This window comes from Mytilus galloprovincialis, chromosome 14 (genome assembly GCF_965363235.1).
Source record: "Mytilus galloprovincialis chromosome 14, xbMytGall1.hap1.1, whole genome shotgun sequence".
Taxonomy (NCBI): Eukaryota; Metazoa; Mollusca; class Bivalvia; order Mytilida; family Mytilidae; genus Mytilus; species Mytilus galloprovincialis.
In genome coordinates, this window is record NC_134851.1 from 1,429,725 (window position 1) to 1,450,838 (window position 21,114).

The following is a 21,114-nucleotide window of genomic DNA, read 5'->3' on the forward strand; positions in this document are numbered from 1 at the left end:
TGATACACAGAACGGTTATTTGCGTGGTTTAAAGATAGCGCACACGGTGACAAAGCACGATTCATTCGAAATATCGTTGCTGGTAGGCGCATATCACTACGGGGACATTGTTAACGATTATATAGTCCGTGTAAACGATCCGACCGCCGTGAAATCCAATATCGGATAAATGCTTTCGGTACTTACATACGGTAAGAAAACAAACACGTCGAAGACTAGTATGTGTAATGTTCTAGTATCACACAAAGTTAAAGAATTCAATCTGTAGAGATTTTGGAATTTAGATTCAATAGGAATAAATAGTAGGGAGGTAGACGAAGACGACAATGCATATATTTAAGTCTATCGGGACAGATTAATTGAGTTCTGAGAAAACAAATATTCCGCTATGTTACCTTGAAAACGTGATGAATTGCCTATAAATTAAGCAGTCACGAACAGAAGGACAGAAAACGTCCTTCAAAGACTTACTCAAAACTCAGATATGTTAAAGAAGTACGGGAACATTATACAAGAACAGGAACGAAGAGGATTCATAGAGAAGGTAGATGAAACAGATGAACTTAAGAAAACTATCACTACATTCCTTATCATCCTGTACAGAAGGAATCAAGCACTATGCCTATCAAAATTGTTTACGACTGCATTTGTCGACATCGCATAATTCGCAAAGTTTGAATGACTGATTTGTATGTGGACAACATTCTGTTAAGTTTACAGAACGAGGGTGGGCTGACCATAAGGAAGGGAGATCAATGATGGAGGAAACTGGATTCTATCTACGATCCTGGACGTCAAACCGTGTGGATAAACGTAAGCTAGCTAAAACGGAAAAAGTACTAATATATGCGGACAAAACACAAAAGTACTTGGTATGTTATGGAATAGCTGATTCGATGATCTGATGTACCAGAAATTAATACGGCCGCTTTGTGAAAAATTGTGCAAATCATGCTACAGGAATAAAATTTGGCATAGACTCAGCTCAGCTGTTACTCTTTTATTCAAGATAAGGAGGCATTTGAAAAAAATGTCTCCCATCCGGTAAAAATCTTAAATGGCCGACATCATACTTAAATCATCCAAATATCAGAGGCTAGTGTAAGTGTGTGAAAAGCGGTTTTTATCATGCTGATATAATAATATTTGGAACAAACCTTTGTTATGTACTACTTTTGGATATTTTATATAGATTAGAAGTCTTTTAAAACCCTACTTTCGGTAAAATCCGACATGGCGGACATTGTACTAAAATAAGCTTATTTTTAAAGGAGGGTATTGCTACTAGCATTAAATTGTTCATGAACCTTTCTTTGATGCTGCTAATGGATACAAATACATAAGACATATGTCTTTAAAAGCTTTACTTCCGGTTATAGTCAAACTGGCGGACATGAAACATCATTATTTTACTTTAATATTCAACTTAATTTCAAAATGTAAAAAAACTGGTTTTTTTGTGCTGGTCAGTTACCATTTGGTTTTGGCTTTAAGTTATCTTCTTAACCACCTATTGTATTCTATAGATAATGATTAAATACAAAGCTAACACTTCCGGTATATAAAACCAATTTGGAGTAAATTTCAAAGATGAGTCCTCAGTCCATATCTTCGAAATAGAGCTTTTATTTGGATAGATTGATGAAAATAAAGATAAAATCACTGTAATACTAAAACATCTTTAAAAGTACAGATCATTTATGGCCGCAAATATTCACAATCGGAAAACTGATTTTCCTCATTTACTAAGACAGCGGCGGTATTGGTTTTTACATCAATAATGTACAAGCTCCTGATAAGGTGAAGAGGCCTCACAAAGAGTTGTCCAAAGGGGTTCCAATGTTTCATATTTTCCCCGCCATTATAAGCGTCTGGAATAGTAAGCATAGAAACCAAATCTCAAGCTTGTAACTCATCCACACCCGTCATGGTATATTGAACGTTTTACATGATGAAAAACATTAGACCGAGTCGTTCAAATATCATCAATAAGTCTTTCCACTTTCAAAAACATGTTTTCTTGCTTCGTAAACCCCATCTGATCAGTTTGTTCGATCTTACTACAAAACCACGTATCGTTTTATCAATGACATTATCAAATCCATATCTGGTGATGTTGGCTGATCAATCATCATTCTAAATCATTAAGTCACATCTTCAAACGCCATCCATGTCAACAACGAAGAGGGGGGGCAAGGGGTTTAACTGTTATGCTGTTATGGGGCAATTTAATTCTTTGTTATCTGTTATTTTGAAAATATATTTGCTGTTAGCTGTTATTGTCTTATTCTTTGTTAGCTGTTATTGGGCTTTTAGTTTTTTTGTTATCTGTTATTGTGATAATGTATTTGCTGTTAACTGTTATTGAAAATTGGAATGTTAGCATTTTTTTTTGACAGTCAATATTCCGTATAAATTGAAGAACCTCGGCCATTGGGGTCTACCACTACTAATATGTTTGTCCCGTATTCAGAGAAGGATGCCATTAACACATACCCATCACAGAAGTGAGGTCCAGGACAATTCAAGTATATCTTATGATTATCCTTTGTAATAAATTCCATTTTTTTTATGAATGGTATTTAGAATTATCTTAATTTTTTGTATGGGAATAATGTTCCTTGATTTCCGTACGAACATATTAAATTAAAACAATTCTTAATATGACAAAAAGGAAAACATATGGCCAGGAATATCTGACAAGGATCTCAATTAAGGATTAGGTCCTAACAACCACTAAACCTTTTATATAATATGGTACATAGACTCAGCTCTGTAATTCTTTTCAAAGCAGAACCAAATGCATTGTACAATGAATGTTCCAACCATGTTCTTGGGTCCGAAGCTGCACATAACTCATTACAAACAAAGATTTATTTCGTTTCAAGCCATTGTTTCCCTACTAAACTATGTATTCTACTTACTAGTACACTTGGTATAATCAAAAACCTCAGCTGATAAAAAATTGTTCAAATAAGGCCTTTGAAAATAGTGGAATAAATGGCTTTTAGAGTGTCAAAATTCGTTCAAAGTACATTGTACTTGATAAATTGCATGCTTATAATTGGTGCTTTTGATTTTTCTACCCTATATACCACTTTGCCTCATAGTTTTATTAAGAAAAATTCACACACCTCATTAAATGGTCATTTAGAAAAAGTCAGAATATTCAAACTCTTTTAGGTCACTTTTTTGATTAGCAACAAAGGGAGCTTCAGTCAATATATATAAACAATACACCAACGTTTCATGAGAACTGCTGAAAACGTAAAATCTAAAATTTATAAAAATTGAAAGTTACCTCATGTTAATAGATATAAACAATTCACCAAAATTCCTTGCTTTGTGAAAGCATTTTTGAGATATTATCAGAAAACTGGAAAAAAAAACCACCAATTTTATTGAATAATAACCCATTACCCAGAAACTTAAAATCTAAAATTTATATATAAAAAAAAAAAAAAAAAAAAAAAAAAAAAAGGGAGCTCACGTCAATAGATATAAACAATTTCCCAAAGTTTAATGCAAATGGTTAAAGAGTTTTTGAGTTAATGTCCGACATGTTGACAACAGACGGACAACAGTATACCATAATACGTTCCGTAAACGAGCGTATAAAAAATATTATAATATATTGAGTAGTAATTTAAACACATTCTAGATACATAAATTAATACTAAAAACATAGTCATAAAAAATGGAATGCATTACAAAGGATTATATCCGTAATAAGAAATACTGATTTGTCAAAGACCGATATTATTTTAATATTTTATTTACTGTTATCTGTTTTTGTCCATTTTAATTCCTTGTTATCTGTTTTTGTTCATTTTAATTCCTTGTTATCTGTTATGAGCCAAATCAATTTGCTGTTTTGCTGTTATTGGGACCCCCCTTGCCCCCCCCCCCCCCCCAACGAAGTTCCCTTTCAAGTAAACGTGCACTTGAAAGGTCACGGATAGATTATATCTAAGGCTTTTTCCACTTCCAAATACAAGCCAAAGTTCATCTGCCCCCATGTCAAGGAATAATGACACAGCAATGACAGCAGCATCAGTATCGACTGTTCAAGTCATGAGTCAGTTAAGTCTGTGAATCACTGCATCAGACACATGTTTTTTTTTGTGTATTGATTCTATAGTATAAGCCTATTCATTTTAACATGGGGCTAAACTTGAAACACCATCATGTGGTGAATAACACAAAACATCCTGATCATTTGTTGCTACAACTAACTCTTCCTCAAAATCTATTGAGCAAGCGCCTGTGAATAAAAACTAAAAAGTTCTTTCTTAATGTCGTCATCTCTCAGAAAACTTTACCAATTTTGAGATTTGTTTCGACTCTGGATTCATCTTTGTATTCTCTTACCCCTAAGTGTATTTCTTTTTTCTTGTGGCAGCATTCAAACTACCAGTATTGTCTATATATGCATTCATCCACTGTTACAGTTTCAAGTTGTTTCATAACGAGTATTCTGATAGGGTATTATGCCCTTATCTTAAAAAGCATGAAACTATTATGATAAAGTCTTGGATGCATATGACAGTTGTAGCAACACATATTCAGGATATTCTATCTTTACCGCCGTGATGCGTTTCAAGTTAAACACAATATTAATACATATGTATTAAAAGGCTGACACTAGAATCATGGTGCATGTGTCTGATGCAGTGAAACACGAAATTAAACAAGTCGTTATTCGAACAGTTGTTACTGATGAAGTTGTCATTACTGTTTCGCTATTCCGTGACATAGGGGTAGACGAACTATGGATTGTGTTTAAGAGGAGGAAAAGCTTTGGATAAATATATATAAATGACCTTCCAAATGCACTCGCGATTAGGGATCACACATAAATATTGTGATCCATTTTCCGATTGTGATACGGTTCTCTGTTTTCTTGAAAAGGGGGAAAAAGACTGTTTGGGAGACATTGATAGCATTTGAAGATGTGACTTGAACTTAAAGAATGATAATTGATCCGCCTAAATCACCGGTGTTTACTGTAAGATAGCAAAAAATAATCATATGGGGTTAGCATGGTTAACAAAGCAAGAAATATCTATTTACGCAAAAGGGTAGGTTAATTGAGGTTATCAACTTAGTCTAGTCTTTTCCAGCATGTAAAATGTACAATATACTAAGACACGTGTTTAGGGGACGAGCCTGAAATTGGCTCGTATGCTTCCAAGTCCAGGCGCTAATGGATGACGACGGGACAAAGAGGATCACTTTTAAAAAACTCTTTCTGAGGGCTCATCATGTTGTCAGAAGCTTGCACATTGTGGATGTAAGCTCAGAAAGGTTGTCGCGGTTGTTTTTATGAGGAAAATCAAGTCTCCCGTGCCCTGCGTCGTGTGCATGTGGTGGTAACTTGGAATTTACAAGTTTTTTTTGCCAAATAGTGGTAATTTTTAAAAGGTTTAGTACTTAAGTGATTTTATTTTGATTAAATCAATCTATCCAAAGCTCTACATCGAACATATGGTGTGAGGACTCATCTTTGACATTTACGCCATATTGGTTTTTTTTTACCGGAAGTGTTAACTTTGTATTTAAATATTAACTACAGAATATGATAAGTGGTTTAGAGGATAAATTAAAGCCTAAAGTTGATGACCACCACAAAAAAAAACCCCACTTTCTTCACATTTAAAAAAAAAGATAAATATCAAAATAAAAAAATGACATATTTATGTCCTCTATTTTGAATATTACCGGAAGAAAGGATTTTTAAGACATATATCTTATACATTGTATCCCTTGGAAGCATCAAAGAAATGTTCCTGTACAATTTAATGATAGTAACAATACGTTAAAACACATTTCAATCCCCCTCCCTAAAAAATAAGCTTATTTTAGTCAATGTCCGCCATATTGGATTCTACCGAAAGTAGGGTTTTTAGAGACATTTTATCTATATAATATATCCAAAAGTATTACATAACAAAGGTTTGTACCAAATATTATTATAGCAGCATGCTGATAGATCCTTTTCACATACTGTGGATTCATTATTATTCGTGGGATACCAATTTCTCGTGGATTTCGTTGGTACAGGCAAACCACGAAATTTGATGTTCAACGAATGACAAATTTTACAAAGGCTTGTACTAGTATGCAGACTTCGGTAAAACCACGAAATTAAATATCCACGAATATGTAAGTTTCCCTGAATCCACGAAAATTGGTACCCACGAAAATAAATGAATCCACAGTACTAGTCTTCTATATTGGGCCGATTAAAGTATGATGTCCGCCATTTTTTATTTAACCGGCAGTGAGACATTTTTTTCAAATGCCTTCTTATCTGAAATAAAAGAGTAATATTTCATGAAGGTCTATGCCAATGTTCATGCTTATATCAGGATGTGCACAACTCGTCTGAAATATACTTGTGGCCGCCGGACTAAATGTGATATTCCAATACTAGACATTGTAACAAAAAGTGAGATTTTGAAAATTCTTCGAAAAAATACGATCCACTTAGAATACTTAGCCCGGTCACAATACGAACAAAGAAGCTCATACAGGATCTATGGAAAAGTGGATTGAATTGGGATAAACACGTTTCGGAAAACTCTAAGGATTACTGTAGCAAGCGACTTTGAGAAAGCGACACACAACGTATTTCCGAGATATTATTTCTCCGGTAATTCTATTTCGGAATAGTCTGGTAACAGCACTTCTGTCTTCTGTTCTCCGATCTGACTGATTTCATTTTTTCGAGATCCGGGTCACGGTATCATAAATAAAGATGATAGTTAAGGCAATATGTACTACAACAACTGTTCAGCCAGTACATTAAATATACATATTCGTATTCCAAGGCGAAGTCACTGACAGTACGACGTCGGCAATGGACAAGTACAATAAATCGGACGTTATGCTCCCGCGATAGGTTAACCAATAATGGCTAACGTGGAGAATCTCTTAGTATGGCCAGTCAACAATAGTTAATTTCCATTTTTAACCCTCTTCTGAAAAATCTTACGGGTCTAAGGCATCAGTGCTTTTATCCATTTTAAAGGTAATAACTACCTTTGTCCCTGTTATCGTGGCCCTAGTGGAGAATCTTTTAGTTTTGCTAGTCGGCAACAGTTCAATAAACCCCTTTCCCTTTGCTGACTGACTCGTACGGGTCTAGGGCATAAGTTTTATGGGTCATTTTAGAGTCAATATCAACTTCTACCTCTGGTATAATTGTCGATGTGGAGAATCTCTTAGCTTGGCCAGCCGGCAATAGTTCAGTTCGAATTTGTTGTAAACCGGTATCCCATATCCCCACTTTTAACCCTCTACTTACTTACTCACACGGGTCTAGGGTATAAGTGCTATGGGTAATTTTAAAGTCAATAAGTACCTCTTCCTCTGGTATCATTAATATTGCCTACGGGGACAATCTCTTCGTTTGGCCAGCCGGCAATAATTCATTTTGAATTTGTGATATACTTGGGTATCCTTTCCTGACTAACTCGTACGGGTCTAGGGCATAAGTGCTATCGGCCATTTTAGAGGCAGTACCAACCTCTACCTCTGGTATAATGGTCGATGTAGAATCTTTTAGTTTGGCCAGCCGGCAATAGTTCAGTTCGAATTCGTTGTTGACCGGAATACCATATCCCCCCTTTTAACCTTCTACTAACAAACTCGTACGGGTCTAAGGTACAAGTGCTATGGGCCATTTTAAAAGCAATAAGTACCTCTTACTCTGGTATCATTGCCCACGTGGAGAATCTCTTCGTTTGGCCAGCCGGCAATAGTTCATTTTCGAATTTGTGATATACCAGGGTACCCCCCTTATCCTTTCCTGACTAACTCGTACGGGTCTAGGGCATAAGTGCTTTGAGCCATTTTATAGGCAATACCAACCTCTACCTCTGGTATGATGGTCGATGTGGAGAATCTCTTAGTTTGGCCAGCCGGCAATAGTTCAGTTCCAAATCGTTGTAAACCGGAATACCATATCCCCCCTTTTAACCCTCTACTTACTTACTCGTACGGGTCTAGGGTTCAAATGCTATAGGTTATTTTAAAGTCAATAAATATCTCTTCCTCTGGTATCATTGCCTACGGGGACAATCTCTTCGTTTGGCCAGCCGGCAATAATTCATTTCGAATTTGTGATATACTTGGGTACCCCTTCCTTATCCTTTCCAGACAAACTCGTACGGGTCTAGGGTACAAGTGCTATGGGCTATTTTAAAGGCAATAAGTAGTTCTTCCTCTGGTATCATTGCCCACGTGGAGAATCTCTTCGTTTGGCCAGCCGGCAATAGTTCAGTTCGAATTTGTTGTAAACCGGTATCCCATATCCCAACTTTTAACCCTCTACTTACTTACTCGTACGGGTCTAGGGTTCAAGTGCTATAGGTTATTTTAAAGTCAATAAATACCTCTTCCTCTGGTATCATTGCCTACGGGGACAATCTCTTCGTTTGGCCAGCCGGCAATAATTCATTTCGAATTTGTGATATACTTGGGTACCCCCTCCTTATCCTTTCCAGACTAACTCGTACGGGTCTAGGGCATAAGTGCTCTGGGCCATTTTATAGGCAATACCAACCTCTACCTCTGGTATGATGGTCGATGTGGAGAATCTCTTAGTTTGGCCAGCCGGCAATAGTTCAGTTCAAATTCGTTGTAAACCGGAATACCATATCCCCCTTTTAACCCTCTACTGACAAACTCGTACGGGTCTAGGGTACAAGTGCTTAGAGCCATTTTTAAGGCTATAAGTACCTCTTCCTCTGGTATCATTGCCCACGTGGAGAATCTCTTCATTGGGCCAGCCGGCAATAGTTCATTTTCGAATTTGTGATATACCAGGGTACCCCCTTTTCCTTTCAAGACTAACTCGTACGGGTCTAGGGCATAAGTGCTATGGGCCATTTTATAGGCCATACCAACCTCTACCTCTAGTATGATGGTCGATGTGGTGAATCTCTTATTTTGGCCAGCCGACAATAGTTCAGTTCGAATTCGTTGTAAACCGGAATACCATATCCCCCCTTTTAACCCTCTACTGAAAAACTCGTATGGGTCTAGGGTACCAGTGCTATGGGCCATTTTAAAAGCAATAAGTACCTCTTCCTCTGGTATCATTGCCCACGTGGAGAATCTCTTCGTTTGGCCAGCCGGCAATAGTTCATTTTCGAATTTGTGATAAACCAGGGTACCCCCTTATCCTTTCCTGACTAACTCGTACGGGTCTAGGGCGTAAGTGCTATGAGCCATTTTATAGGCAATACCAACCTCTACTTCTGGTATGATGGTTGATGTGGAGAATCTCTTAGTTTGGCCAGCCGGCAATAGTTCAGTTCGAATTCGTTGTAAACCGGAATACCATATCCCCCCTTTTAACCCTCTACTGACAAACTCGTACGGGTCTAGGGTACAAGTGCTCAGAACCATTTTAAAGGCAATAAGTACCTCTTCCTGTGGTATCATTGCCCACGTGGAGAATCTCTTCGTTTGGCCAGCCGGCAATAGTTAATTTTCGAATTTGTGATATACCAGGGTACCCCCCTTATCCTTTTCTGACTAACTCGTACGGGTCTAGGGCATAAGTGCTATGGGCCATTTTAGAGGCAATACCAACCTCTACCTCTTTTATAATGGTCGATGTGGAGAATCTCTTAGTTTGGCCAGCCGGCAATAGTTCAGTTCGAATTCGTTGTATCCCGGATACCATATCCCCCCTTTGAACCCTCTACTGACAAACTCGTACGGGTCTAGGGTATAAGTGCTATGGGCCATTTTAAAGGCAATAAGTACCTCTTCCTCTGGTATCATTGCCCACGTGGAGAATCTCTTCGTTTGGCCAGCCGGCAATAGTTCATTTTCGAATTTGTGATATACCAGGGTACCCCCCTTATCCTTTTCTGACTAACTCGTACGGGTCTAGGGCATAAGTGCTATGGGCCATTTTAGAGGCAATACCAACCTCTACCTCTGGTATAATGGTCGATGTGGAGAATCTCTTAGTTTGGCCAGCCGGCAATAGTTCAGTTCGAATTCGTTGTATCCGGGATACCATATCCCCCCTTTGAACCCTCTACTGACAAACTCGTACGGGTCTAGGGTATAAGTGCTATGGGCCATTTTAAAGGCAATAAGTACCTCTTCCTCTGGTATCATTGCCCACGTGGAGAATCTCTTCGTTTGGCCAGCCGGCAATAGTTCATTTTCGAATTTGTGATATACCAGGGTACCCCCCTTATCCTTTTCTGACTAACTCGTACGGGTCTAGGGCATAAGTGCTATGGGCCATTTTAGAGGCAATACCAACCTCTACCTCTGGTATAATGGTCGATGTGGAGAATCTCTTAGTTTGGCCAGCCGGCAATAGTTCAGTTCGAATTCGTTGTATCCGGGATACCATATCCCCCCTTTGAACCCTCTACTGACAAACTCGTACGGGTCTAGGGTATAAGTGCTATGGGCCATTTTAAAGGCAATAAGTACCTCTTCCTCTGGTATCATTGCCCACGTGGAGAATCTCTTCGTTTGGCCAGCCGGCAATAGTTCATTTTCGAATTTGTGATATACCAGGGTACCCCCCTTATCCTTTTCTGACTAACTCGTACGGGTCTAGGGCATAAGTGCTATGGGCCATTTTAGAGGCAATACCAACCTCTACCTCTGGTATAATGGTCGAAGTGGAGAATCTCTTAGTTTGGCCAGCCGGCAATAGTTCAGTTCGAATTCGTTGTATCCGGGATACCATATCCCCCCTTTGAACCCTCTACTGACAAACTCGTACGGGTCTAGGGTATAAGTGCTATGGGCCATTTTAAAGGCAATAAGTACCTCTTCCTCTGGTATCATTGCCCACGTGGAGAATCTCTTCGTTTGGCCAGCCGGCAATAGTTCATTTTCGAATTTGTGATATACCAGGGTACCCCCCTTATCCTTTTCTGACTAACTCGTACGGGTCTAGGGCATAAGTGCTATGGGCCATTTTAGAGGCAATACCAACCTCTACCTCTGGTATAATGGTCGATGTGGAGAATCTCTTAGTTTGGCCAGCCGGCAATAGTTCAGTTCGAATTCGTTGTATCCGGGATACCATATCCCCCCTTTGAACCCTCTACTGACAAACTCGTACGGGTCTAGGGTATAAGTGCTATGGGCCATTTTAAAGGCAATAAGTACCTCTTCCTCTGGTATCATTGCCCACGTGGAGAATCTCTTCGTTTGGCCAGCCGGCAATAGTTCATTTTCGAATTTGTGATATACCAGGGTACCCCCCTTATCCTTTTCTGACTAACTCGTACGGGTCTAGGGCATAAGTGCTATGGGCCATTTTAGAGGCAATACCAACCTCTACCTCTGGTATAATGGTCGATGTGGAGAATCTCTTAGTTTGGCCAGCCGGCAATAGTTCAGTTCGAATTCGTTGTATCCGGGATACCATATCCCCCCTTTGAACCCTCTACTGACAAACTCGTACGGGTCTAGGGTATAAGTGCTATGGGCCATTTTAAAGGCAATAAGTACCTCTTCCTCTGGTATCATTGCCCACGTGGAGAATCTCTTCGTTTGGCCAGCCGGCAATAGTTCATTTTCGAATTTGTGATATACCAGGGTACCCCCCTTATCCTTTTCTGACTAACTCGTACGGGTCTAGGGCATAAGTGCTATGGGCCATTTTAGAGGCAATACCAACCTCTACCTCTGGTATAATGGTCGAAGTGGAGAATCTCTTAGTTTGGCCAGCCGGCAATAGTTCAGTTCGAATTCGTTGTATCCGGGATACCATATCCCCCCTTTGAACCCTCTACTGACAAACTCGTACGGGTCTAGGGTATAAGTGCTATGGGCCATTTTAAAGGCAATAAGTACCTCTTCCTCTGGTATCATTGCCCACGTGGAGAATCTCTTCGTTTGGCCAGCCGGCAATAGTTCATTTTCGAATTTGTGATATACCAGGGTACCCCCCTTATCCTTTTCTGACTAACTCGTACGGGTCTAGGGCATAAGTGCTATGGGCCATTTTAGAGGCAATACCAACCTCTACCTCTGGTATAATGGTCGATGTGGAGAATCTCTTAGTTTGGCCAGCCGGCAATAGTTCAGTTCGAATTCGTTGTATCCGGGATACCATATCCCCCCTTTGAACCCTCTACTGACAAACTCGTACGGGTCTAGGGTATAAGTGCTATGGGCCATTTTAAAGGCAATAAGTACCTCTTCCTCTGGTATCATTGCCCACGTGGAGAATCTCTTCGTTTGGCCAGCCGGCAATAGTTCATTTTCGAATTTGTGATATACCAGGGTACCCCCCTTATCCTTTTCTGACTAACTCGTACGGGTCTAGGGCATAAGTGCTATGGGCCATTTTAGAGGCAATACCAACCTCTACCTCTGGTATAATGGTCGAAGTGGAGAATCTCTTAGTTTGGCCAGCCGGCAATAGTTCAGTTCGAATTCGTTGTATCCGGGATACCATATCCCCCCTTTGAACCCTCTACTGACAAACTCGTACGGGTCTAGGGTATAAGTGCTATGGGCCATTTTAAAGGCAATAAGTACCTCTTCCTCTGGTATCATTGCCCACGTGGAGAATCTCTTCGTTTGGCCAGCCGGCAATAGTTCATTTTCGAATTTGTGATATACCAGGGTACCCCCCTTATCCTTTTCTGACTAACTCGTACGGGTCTAGGGCATAAGTGCTATGGGCCATTTTAGAGGCAATACCAACCTCTACCTCTGGTATAATGGTCGATGTGGAGAATCTCTTAGTTTGGCCAGCCGGCAATAGTTCAGTTCGAATTCGTTGTATCCGGGATACCATATCCCCCCTTTGAACCCTCTACTGACAAACTCGTACGGGTCTAGGGTATAAGTGCTATGGGCCATTTTAAAGGCAATAAGTACCTCTTCCTCTGGTATCATTGCCCACGTGGAGAATCTCTTCGTTTGGCCAGCCGGCAATAGTTCATTTTCGAATTTGTGATATACCAGGGTACCCCCCTTATCCTTTTCTGACTAACTCGTACGGGTCTAGGGCATAAGTGCTATGGGCCATTTTAGAGGCAATTAAATGGACTGGTAATGTTGAGATTAAAGACTCTTATTGATCTCCGTAATTTTGAAGAATTATGTCATTGAAATAGTAATTGACAGTTTCTATTTTTCTGTTTATTATATTCCTTCAATAAACTATGTTTCTTGTTTTTCTGATCTTTTTAATTGTGTGATACTATCGTATGTATTGTATATTTTAGTTTTAGAATTGGACTATATTTGTAGACAACGAACAGATTATGGAATGCCCATATGACAATTAATTCCATTTAATTACCCTATATTTAATCATCTTGTTTTAATTACTATAGTTTACATTGATTCAATAATAACAACATTTTAATGTTCATAATTGTTTTGTGTTGTGTGAGGCAATGCAATTAAACTTTTCATTTACTTTCATTTTAAATGACGCGGACCTTGCAGAAGACACCTATTGGCTTACTATTTCCTAATTACTTTATATTGCTATAAATAGCATAACCATATTGGATATTAACAGCAAAAGTTATTTTATTGTCACAATCTAATAACTACCCAAAACATTTCATCGAACGCGGTTTTGATCTCATGAATATTATTGACGGCTAGCCTCATGAATATTAACGCCGGCTAGATCCACACTAGTAACAAATGTTTACTTTACAAATGAATATTAAATACCTACCAACGCATCTGCAAAATGTTGCATATAAAACGGATTTATTACAGTGTTAAATACATACATGTACACGTAAATTGTAGGAAAATGACATTTTAAATGCACTATTTCATTTCATTACCTTTAGTCTACCCCCAGGTGTGTAATTTTTCTTAATATAAGATTTAAACATTAATCTTTACAACAGCGACAAAAAGGTTTAACATATTTAAAATGCGGTCGTTTTCTCACCCTCTATAAGATCCTCTGTATGATCGATGTCAACAAGGTCTCTACTCTTTGTAGTAAGTCTGTAACGTGTCATTTTTGTCATTACTAAATTAACGATCTACCGATTCATTTAAAATTCAAAAGTATGTGACCAACCTCGAACATTAATGTTTTTCTTCTAGGGTTCTTATCATTATTTGTTCCCTGTCGTTTGTTTTTTAACCGTACATACATGTGGGACATCTAGGCACGACATTAGGGAGCTACCATTTGATTTTTATGGAGGGGCTAGGATGAAATTTGAAAAAAATAGGCAGGACAGGAGTTTTGAGTTAATAAAAAAGGCAGGATGAGACATTTGCAAAAAAAAAAGTCAGGACGACAATTTATGTAAAAAAAAGTCAGGATAAACTTAAAAAAAAAAAGGCAGGACCGAACAGAGTGAAAAATAAAAAGGCAGGACAAAATTTTCATCCTAGCCCCCCCATAAAAATCAAATGGTAGCTCCCTTAGTTTTCTCATTTCAATATTGTTTTGTAATTGTCATTTCAAAGCTTTTTATAGCTACTATGCGGTATGGGTTTTCCTCATTGTTGAGGGCAATATGGTAACTTATAGTGACAACTTCTATGTTATTGTTTACTCTTGTAGAGAGTTGTCTCAATCCATTCATACCACACCTTTTTATTTTTATATTACCATGCTGTTAATGTTTCTAAATTCGTTCGGACACGGCACATTCTATAAAAGTAAATTGTATCTATTCAACAAAGGACTGTTCATTTCTTGGGTGCGTTTTTATTGGCATTTTCCAATTTCTATATATTGATTTTGAGAATAAAACTAGTAATAAAATCACAATAAACATTGTATATATGACAAAATAAACGTCCAATGTTTCTATAGTTTCGTAGGAACATAACATGCCTTTATTATACACCAGCTATTATATTGTTAAAAATTACAACACAAATACGCGTACACGTTTATAACAATCATTAATATAAACAAGGAATTTATTAAGAAGATGTGGTACGAGTGGTTAAGGCCATCTTGTGTAGAAAAATATTCTCTCTGTGGTTTTTTTTATGAATATAATCCTAGTGATGTTACCATGATAACGTGTCTGCTGAATAATCTTTATTAACCAAGATCGTTTAAACATGGCGAAAAGGTGATGTTTGAGGTTAAAGTCAATGGGACAGGTCAGCAACCAAACAACAACAAAAACGAGAAAAAAACAAAACAACTAGAAGCTAAAATACAGTATTCCACACGTTTTTAAAAAAGTTTAGAAGCGAAATAAATAAGCCGTAAAAGCGACAACTAATAAAGTTTGAGCATGAAAAAAGGTGATCGTCGATGCAGACATGAGCCCAACAGCAAAAGAATGTCATTTGTCTAGTCGTCAAATATGGCCATTTTCAATACCTTTAGTTGTAAATGTTAAGCTCTAAATCCCCACATCCCCAGACAAGACGGAAACATGATATAACAGATTAATCCAATTTTTGTTTTATATTTAATGTTTAATCTTAAACAAAATGGCTCTTCCAAAAATGTAATTACTACATGGTATTTAATTAATTGAAGAACAGCAATGTTAACTGTCTCAGTATATAGTCTCAGGGTCTACTTGCATGTACATGTAGACTAATTAAAAGCTTTTAATTACTTGACAGTGATATAGATCTATACAATGTCCTTCACTTTTTATTTGTTATAGATACCTATCCAAACAATGTAGTTAGTTTGACCTAATGTGGTATTGATATCTGATAATATAAGGGCAATCAATGTCTTATGAAGTAACCCACTCAATTGTTCAAATGGGTAACTATAACGAAATTAAAGGAGAACCATTTCAAATCGATACTTTTATTGGAAAATAAATAATGGCGTTATTTCATTACATAAAAAAGACCAATTTAGAAACAAACAATCGACAATTTATTTGACGGTTTTTAATTTAAAATTATAAATCAATATGGATCTGAATATGAAAAAAATTTAACAAACTTCAAAGGTGTGTTAACACTGGGAAAATGGATAAGTGAAGATATGTTATAAAATGAGACAGCAAGCGAAAAACAAAAGAAATTAAAACTGACACCTAAATCAGGAGCCTGTAATTCAGTGGTTGTCGTTTGTTTATGTGTTACATATTTGTTTTCGTTCATTTTTTATATATAAATAAGGCCGTTAGTTTTCTCGTTTGAATTGTTTTACATTGTCTTATCGGGGCCTTTTATAGCTGACAATACAGTATAAATTTTCTCATTGTTGAAGGCCGTACGGTGACCTATAGTTGTTGCCCCCTCTTTTTGGGAAACAAATGGTGGATTATATAAGGCATCACCGGAGCGGGCCCTGTCTTAGAAAGTCAGTGGGCCCCCTCTTATGAAAATTTCTGAATCCGCCACTGTTCACTGTACCCAATACCATAGAGTCTACCAATACGATTCCTTGTTTTTTTTTAATAGTTAAGAGTCGGTTCATGTACCTCGTGATTTTCACTGACAACGAAACTAAATAACGTCATAACAGACATTACCTTATACTGAAGTTTATGATGCATGTACATGCACTTTAATTAACTACGACATTAAACTCATTGATCTTAAAACAATAAAGATATCGCTAAAACACAGACAACATTATATCAATGTTAGACAATGGGATTATCGGTTTCTGTCCGTACCGGTACAGATCAACTTCTGTTTGGCTTTAATTAAAAGTTTTACCCTTTAATGACGACGGCCCGCCAGGTTTTAATGTTTTTAATTATAAAACTAACACCATGACGTCTTACGACCAACCTTTTGATCAATATGTATGTATTACTTTAAATACTGGACTTAAGCATTAAAAGCAATAATATATTATAATCTTACATTTGATTTCATAATATTAGCTTTCATTTAAAGGACCTTGTGACATCATGCCGTCGTTTATTACAGTTATAAGTTTAGTTTATTGAATAAATGCACATTCTTACCCATATGGGTTGAAGGTATACATAAATCAACATAATAATTTTACAATATATCATACAAAAAAAAAACCAACAAACGAACAAAACATTATATACATATATGTATCTATCATGCAGTTGTTGAGTCCACCCTCTTCAGTGACCATGACTTTTTTTTTAACAAATGGAGCAGCATTCTGAATAATTGACAGACACGAAAGACATAAAACCAATTAATCCAAATTATCCATATTATCTATATCGGAATAGATATTTCTAACTTTCTGCAAAAATTCAAATCTCAAATCTTTATTTTTTGTACATGTAAATATGAAATGTTCTGCGTCATCTATTTTATGTAGACAACAATGTTGACATAAACTTTCTTCATTTTTTATATTTTTGTATCTACCCCTTTCAAGTTCCAAAATATGGTCACTTACCCTTAATTTAGTAAATTTTTATAAGGGAACATCTCTTTGAAAAACGAAATAAAACATGCTTCGTAACATTAATTGACGTTTATAATGACCACATATTACCGTTTGTACAGGAGTACAGAAACATTTACATACAAGTATTACCTTTTATAAAAGCTTGCCTGACCTTGGTATTAAAGTAAACTAACCGATGACCACAGGAAAGTAGTGCGAATGGAAATGTGCAATTTTGTCTGATAAACCAAAGCTTATAGACTTCTTTCGTTTGGTGATATTTAATCCCATTATGTGTTTCATTGACATGTCACATGTTGGTTAATATAATTATCTGCATCTCTTTCTGCTTTCAGTTTAACAATGAGTGGGATGTATTACAAACGTGAGGTGATGCCACCACCACCAGTCACCTATGGATACCGGAAAATCGCTTCAAGACAAGAGGAACATGACATTACTAACAGACTCATCAGATCCACTTATGAACGCAAAATATGGTCTGAAGAATCCAAGCAAGTGTCAAACTATCAGTATTTAATAGAAAACGGAAACAGACGGCGTCCTCCTTCATCGTGTACAAGAACGCCGACGCCTTCAAATACTAAACGATACGATTCGAAACGCCTGTCAGAACGGGATATGATCCGAATGCTTCGAAGACTGCTTAAACCGACAGAGAGTATGTATAACGCTCAGATAACTGCAAAGAAGGAGGAGGAACAAGAATTAAAGGAGGGACGAATTTGTCGATCAAAAACTCCGAGTGAAGCCGAAGAGAAGATACTTCGAAGGGTGCAACGTCCAACAACCGCTTCTCGCGCCAAAAAAATAAACGACTGTCATCTTTGTTATGAACATGAAAACAAAAAAGAAAATTCGCCTCCCGATGCATTTGATTATGAATATGGGACTGATGGTCGAATTCTAAAACATGATGATGTAAATGAACTCGTGAGACGTGTACGCACGCCGACATATTCTTCTGTCGACAAACGGAGATGTGGCGATGAACGAAAATGTCCGAAAACTCCCCAGCACATAGACGAAGTAAAAATTCGAGCACAATTACCTTTAGTAAGTGGACTTTCTCGGACAAAGAATGTGGAGGATATTGTTAATAGATTATATCCCAAACCTAAATATAGAATTGTCCCATCAGCTACTCCGTATACAACTTATACTTCGGAACCTTTAGAATGATAACGAGGCTGATTTATTTATAGATATTAATTCATTAGAATATCCTACCAAACGTGCTCATAGACATGGTGCAATGTGTTACTTTTTTTTGCTTTTTTGCATAATGGTAATTTTAACGTTGTTAAACACTGGACTGTAATGCATTTAATTTTAAGACTTTGAAATGTTAAATGTTTATGTTTATTTCAGGCTTATCATAAACGGTTAACTCAGAAAGTATATAGCCTGTAAAAAGTCATTGTAATAAAAATTAATAGTAGAATATTTTTTTGGGATACTCATTTTGGCTTTTTGTCGTTGATTGTTTTGAACGATCTAACTACCGCTTAAGTTGTGGTCTTTAAATAATGTTGTTTAGTTGTGACTTTTGGTTGCTGTCTCATTGACGTATTCCAGACTATTTGTTTATTTAATTTCATAGAATTATTATTTTTGCAATGACATTTAACATATTCATTATATGTCGTATTTAATTATAGGCAGTTGCTATTTGTCCGGCTAGCATTAAAATGACATGCGCATTGTAGTGGCCGGACAAATAGCCCTAGCACTGTTCGTCCGGCTAGCCGTTAATTATAGAATAAGTAGTTATTGTCGGAAAAACTTTCTATTAATGACAATATGTATGCGATGAAAAATAATGAATGCAAATTAAACTACAGAAATTTTTGCGTGCATGTATTATTGGATTTTTTTCTGGATAAAACATATATATCGACAGTTATATATACTGTTTCCAAAATGAACACAAAAGCGGTATTAATTGTTGCAATTTCAGAAAAAGTAGTACACAAGACCAACATATAATTTGGGGGTCTATTGTGGTTTACAGGCTAAAGAAGAATAGTAAAGATAATTTAGAAAAATTCCTATCACTAAAAAAGTAATTGAGTGCTAAGATATAAAGAATAGAGAATAATAGGCGAAAAAAAAGGAGAAAATCAGTAAACTGCCTAGAAAATCAAAGATTGACAAAAGTAGATCCCCATACAGACCCTCTGCTATAATATTTATTATCTCTCCTTGCTTAAATGACCCATTGAGATTTTCTCATCTCTTTTAAATTTTAAAAAACTTCGCCATAATTATCATTGGGTATCAAGTTTAGAAATGTTTCTGATGACTCTTTCTACTAACCGAGATCGCTTACATGCCTAGAAATAGAACATGGGGCAAAATACAAGTCATGTCTATTATTTTGAAAACCGTTATGAGCGGAGGAATCTGATGGAGCAACAAAAGTTTAGTATACATGTTGAGCTCAACGAATGGTCCGTTCACAGCAATACTGTCGTACGACTTATTGTATGAGTTGCTGCCCTTAAATGACAAAGTTTACTTTTATTTTTCATGTTTGCCTATTATCTTGAAAATGTCTTTTGTTTTACCCATTTTGTTCCACTATTAGCTTGATAAACAGCGGTCTACTATCACAAGCCAAGATCCCAAAAGGTGAAAATAAAAGAAGCAGACAAAGTTCAACCCACCACATTATAGGTGAAATGTCTGATTAAGTAAGGAAACCACCGTCACACGTGAAAGTGCTAGATCTAGTTTAGTAATTCCAGTCACATGTAAAATTGAAACATTATAAGTTGCAACTCTATTTAGTAACCACCGACACTTGTCAAAGTAAAAATATTTGACTCTATCAATCAGTAACATGGGGCCTGTCCAAAGTCAAAGCTAAAGTTCCAGACCATCTTAAGCAGCCGCCACCACATCTGAAAGTGAAATGCCAGACCCAGTTCAGTAACCACCATCACACGTGAAGTGCTGGACCAGGTTTAGTAGCCCCTGATAGATGTGAAACTGTAAGTGCATAACCCACGCAGGCCAGAGTATCTGCCGTTACACGTTTAACTTCCTGGCCTAGTAAAGTCTGCGATTGCAGAAAGTGCCAGACCTAGTGCAGTAACACATGTACATACCACATGTAAAAGCGAAACTGCCTGACTTAGTCCAGTATTCGCCACATTTAAAAGCAAAACTGCCTGACTTAGTCCAGTATTCATCACACGTCAAAGCAAAACTGCCTGACTTAGTCCAGTATTCGCCGCCACATGTCAATGTGAAACTTCCTGAATTAGTCCAGTATTCTCCACATGTCAAAGCGAAACTGCCTGTCTTCGTCAAGTATTCACCACATGTCAAAGCGAAACTGCCTGCCTTAGTCCAGTATTTACCACATGTCAAAGTGAAACTGCCTCACTTAGTCCAGTATTCACCACATGTCAAAGCGGAACTGCCTGAATTTAGTCCAGTATTTGCCACATGTCAAAGCGAAACTGCCCGACTTAGTACAGTATTCGCCACATCTTACTGTAAAAGTGCCTGACTTAGTCCAGTATTCGCCACATCTTAAAGTAAAAGTGCCTGACTTAGTCCATTATTCGCCACATCTTAGTGTAAAAGAGGGACGAAATATACCAAAGGGACAGTCAAACTCATAAACTTAAAACAAACTGACAACGCCATGGCTAAAAATGAAAAAGACAAACAAACAACAGCACACACTACACAACATAGAAAACTAAAGAATAAACAACACGAACGTGCCTGACTTAGTCCAGTATTCGCCACATGTCAAAGCGAAA

General features: G+C 37.3%; 1 protein-coding gene across 2 annotated transcripts in view; it reads left to right on the top strand.

Annotated features, from left to right (window-relative positions):
- LOC143059732 (uncharacterized) overlaps nucleotides 1–19,186 on the top strand; it is a 37,793-nt gene extending 18,607 nt beyond the window's left edge. For both annotated transcript variants that reach the window (XM_076233276.1, XM_076233277.1), the window contains exon 2: nucleotides 17,671–19,186. In XM_076233276.1, the coding sequence (XP_076089391.1) occupies nucleotides 17,678–18,517 (840 nt within the window). In that variant the 5' untranslated portion in view covers nucleotides 17,671–17,677 and the 3' untranslated portion in view covers nucleotides 18,518–19,186. The remainder of the gene's footprint in view (nucleotides 1–17,670) is intronic.
- The last annotated feature ends 1,928 nt before the right edge of the window (nucleotides 19,187–21,114 follow it).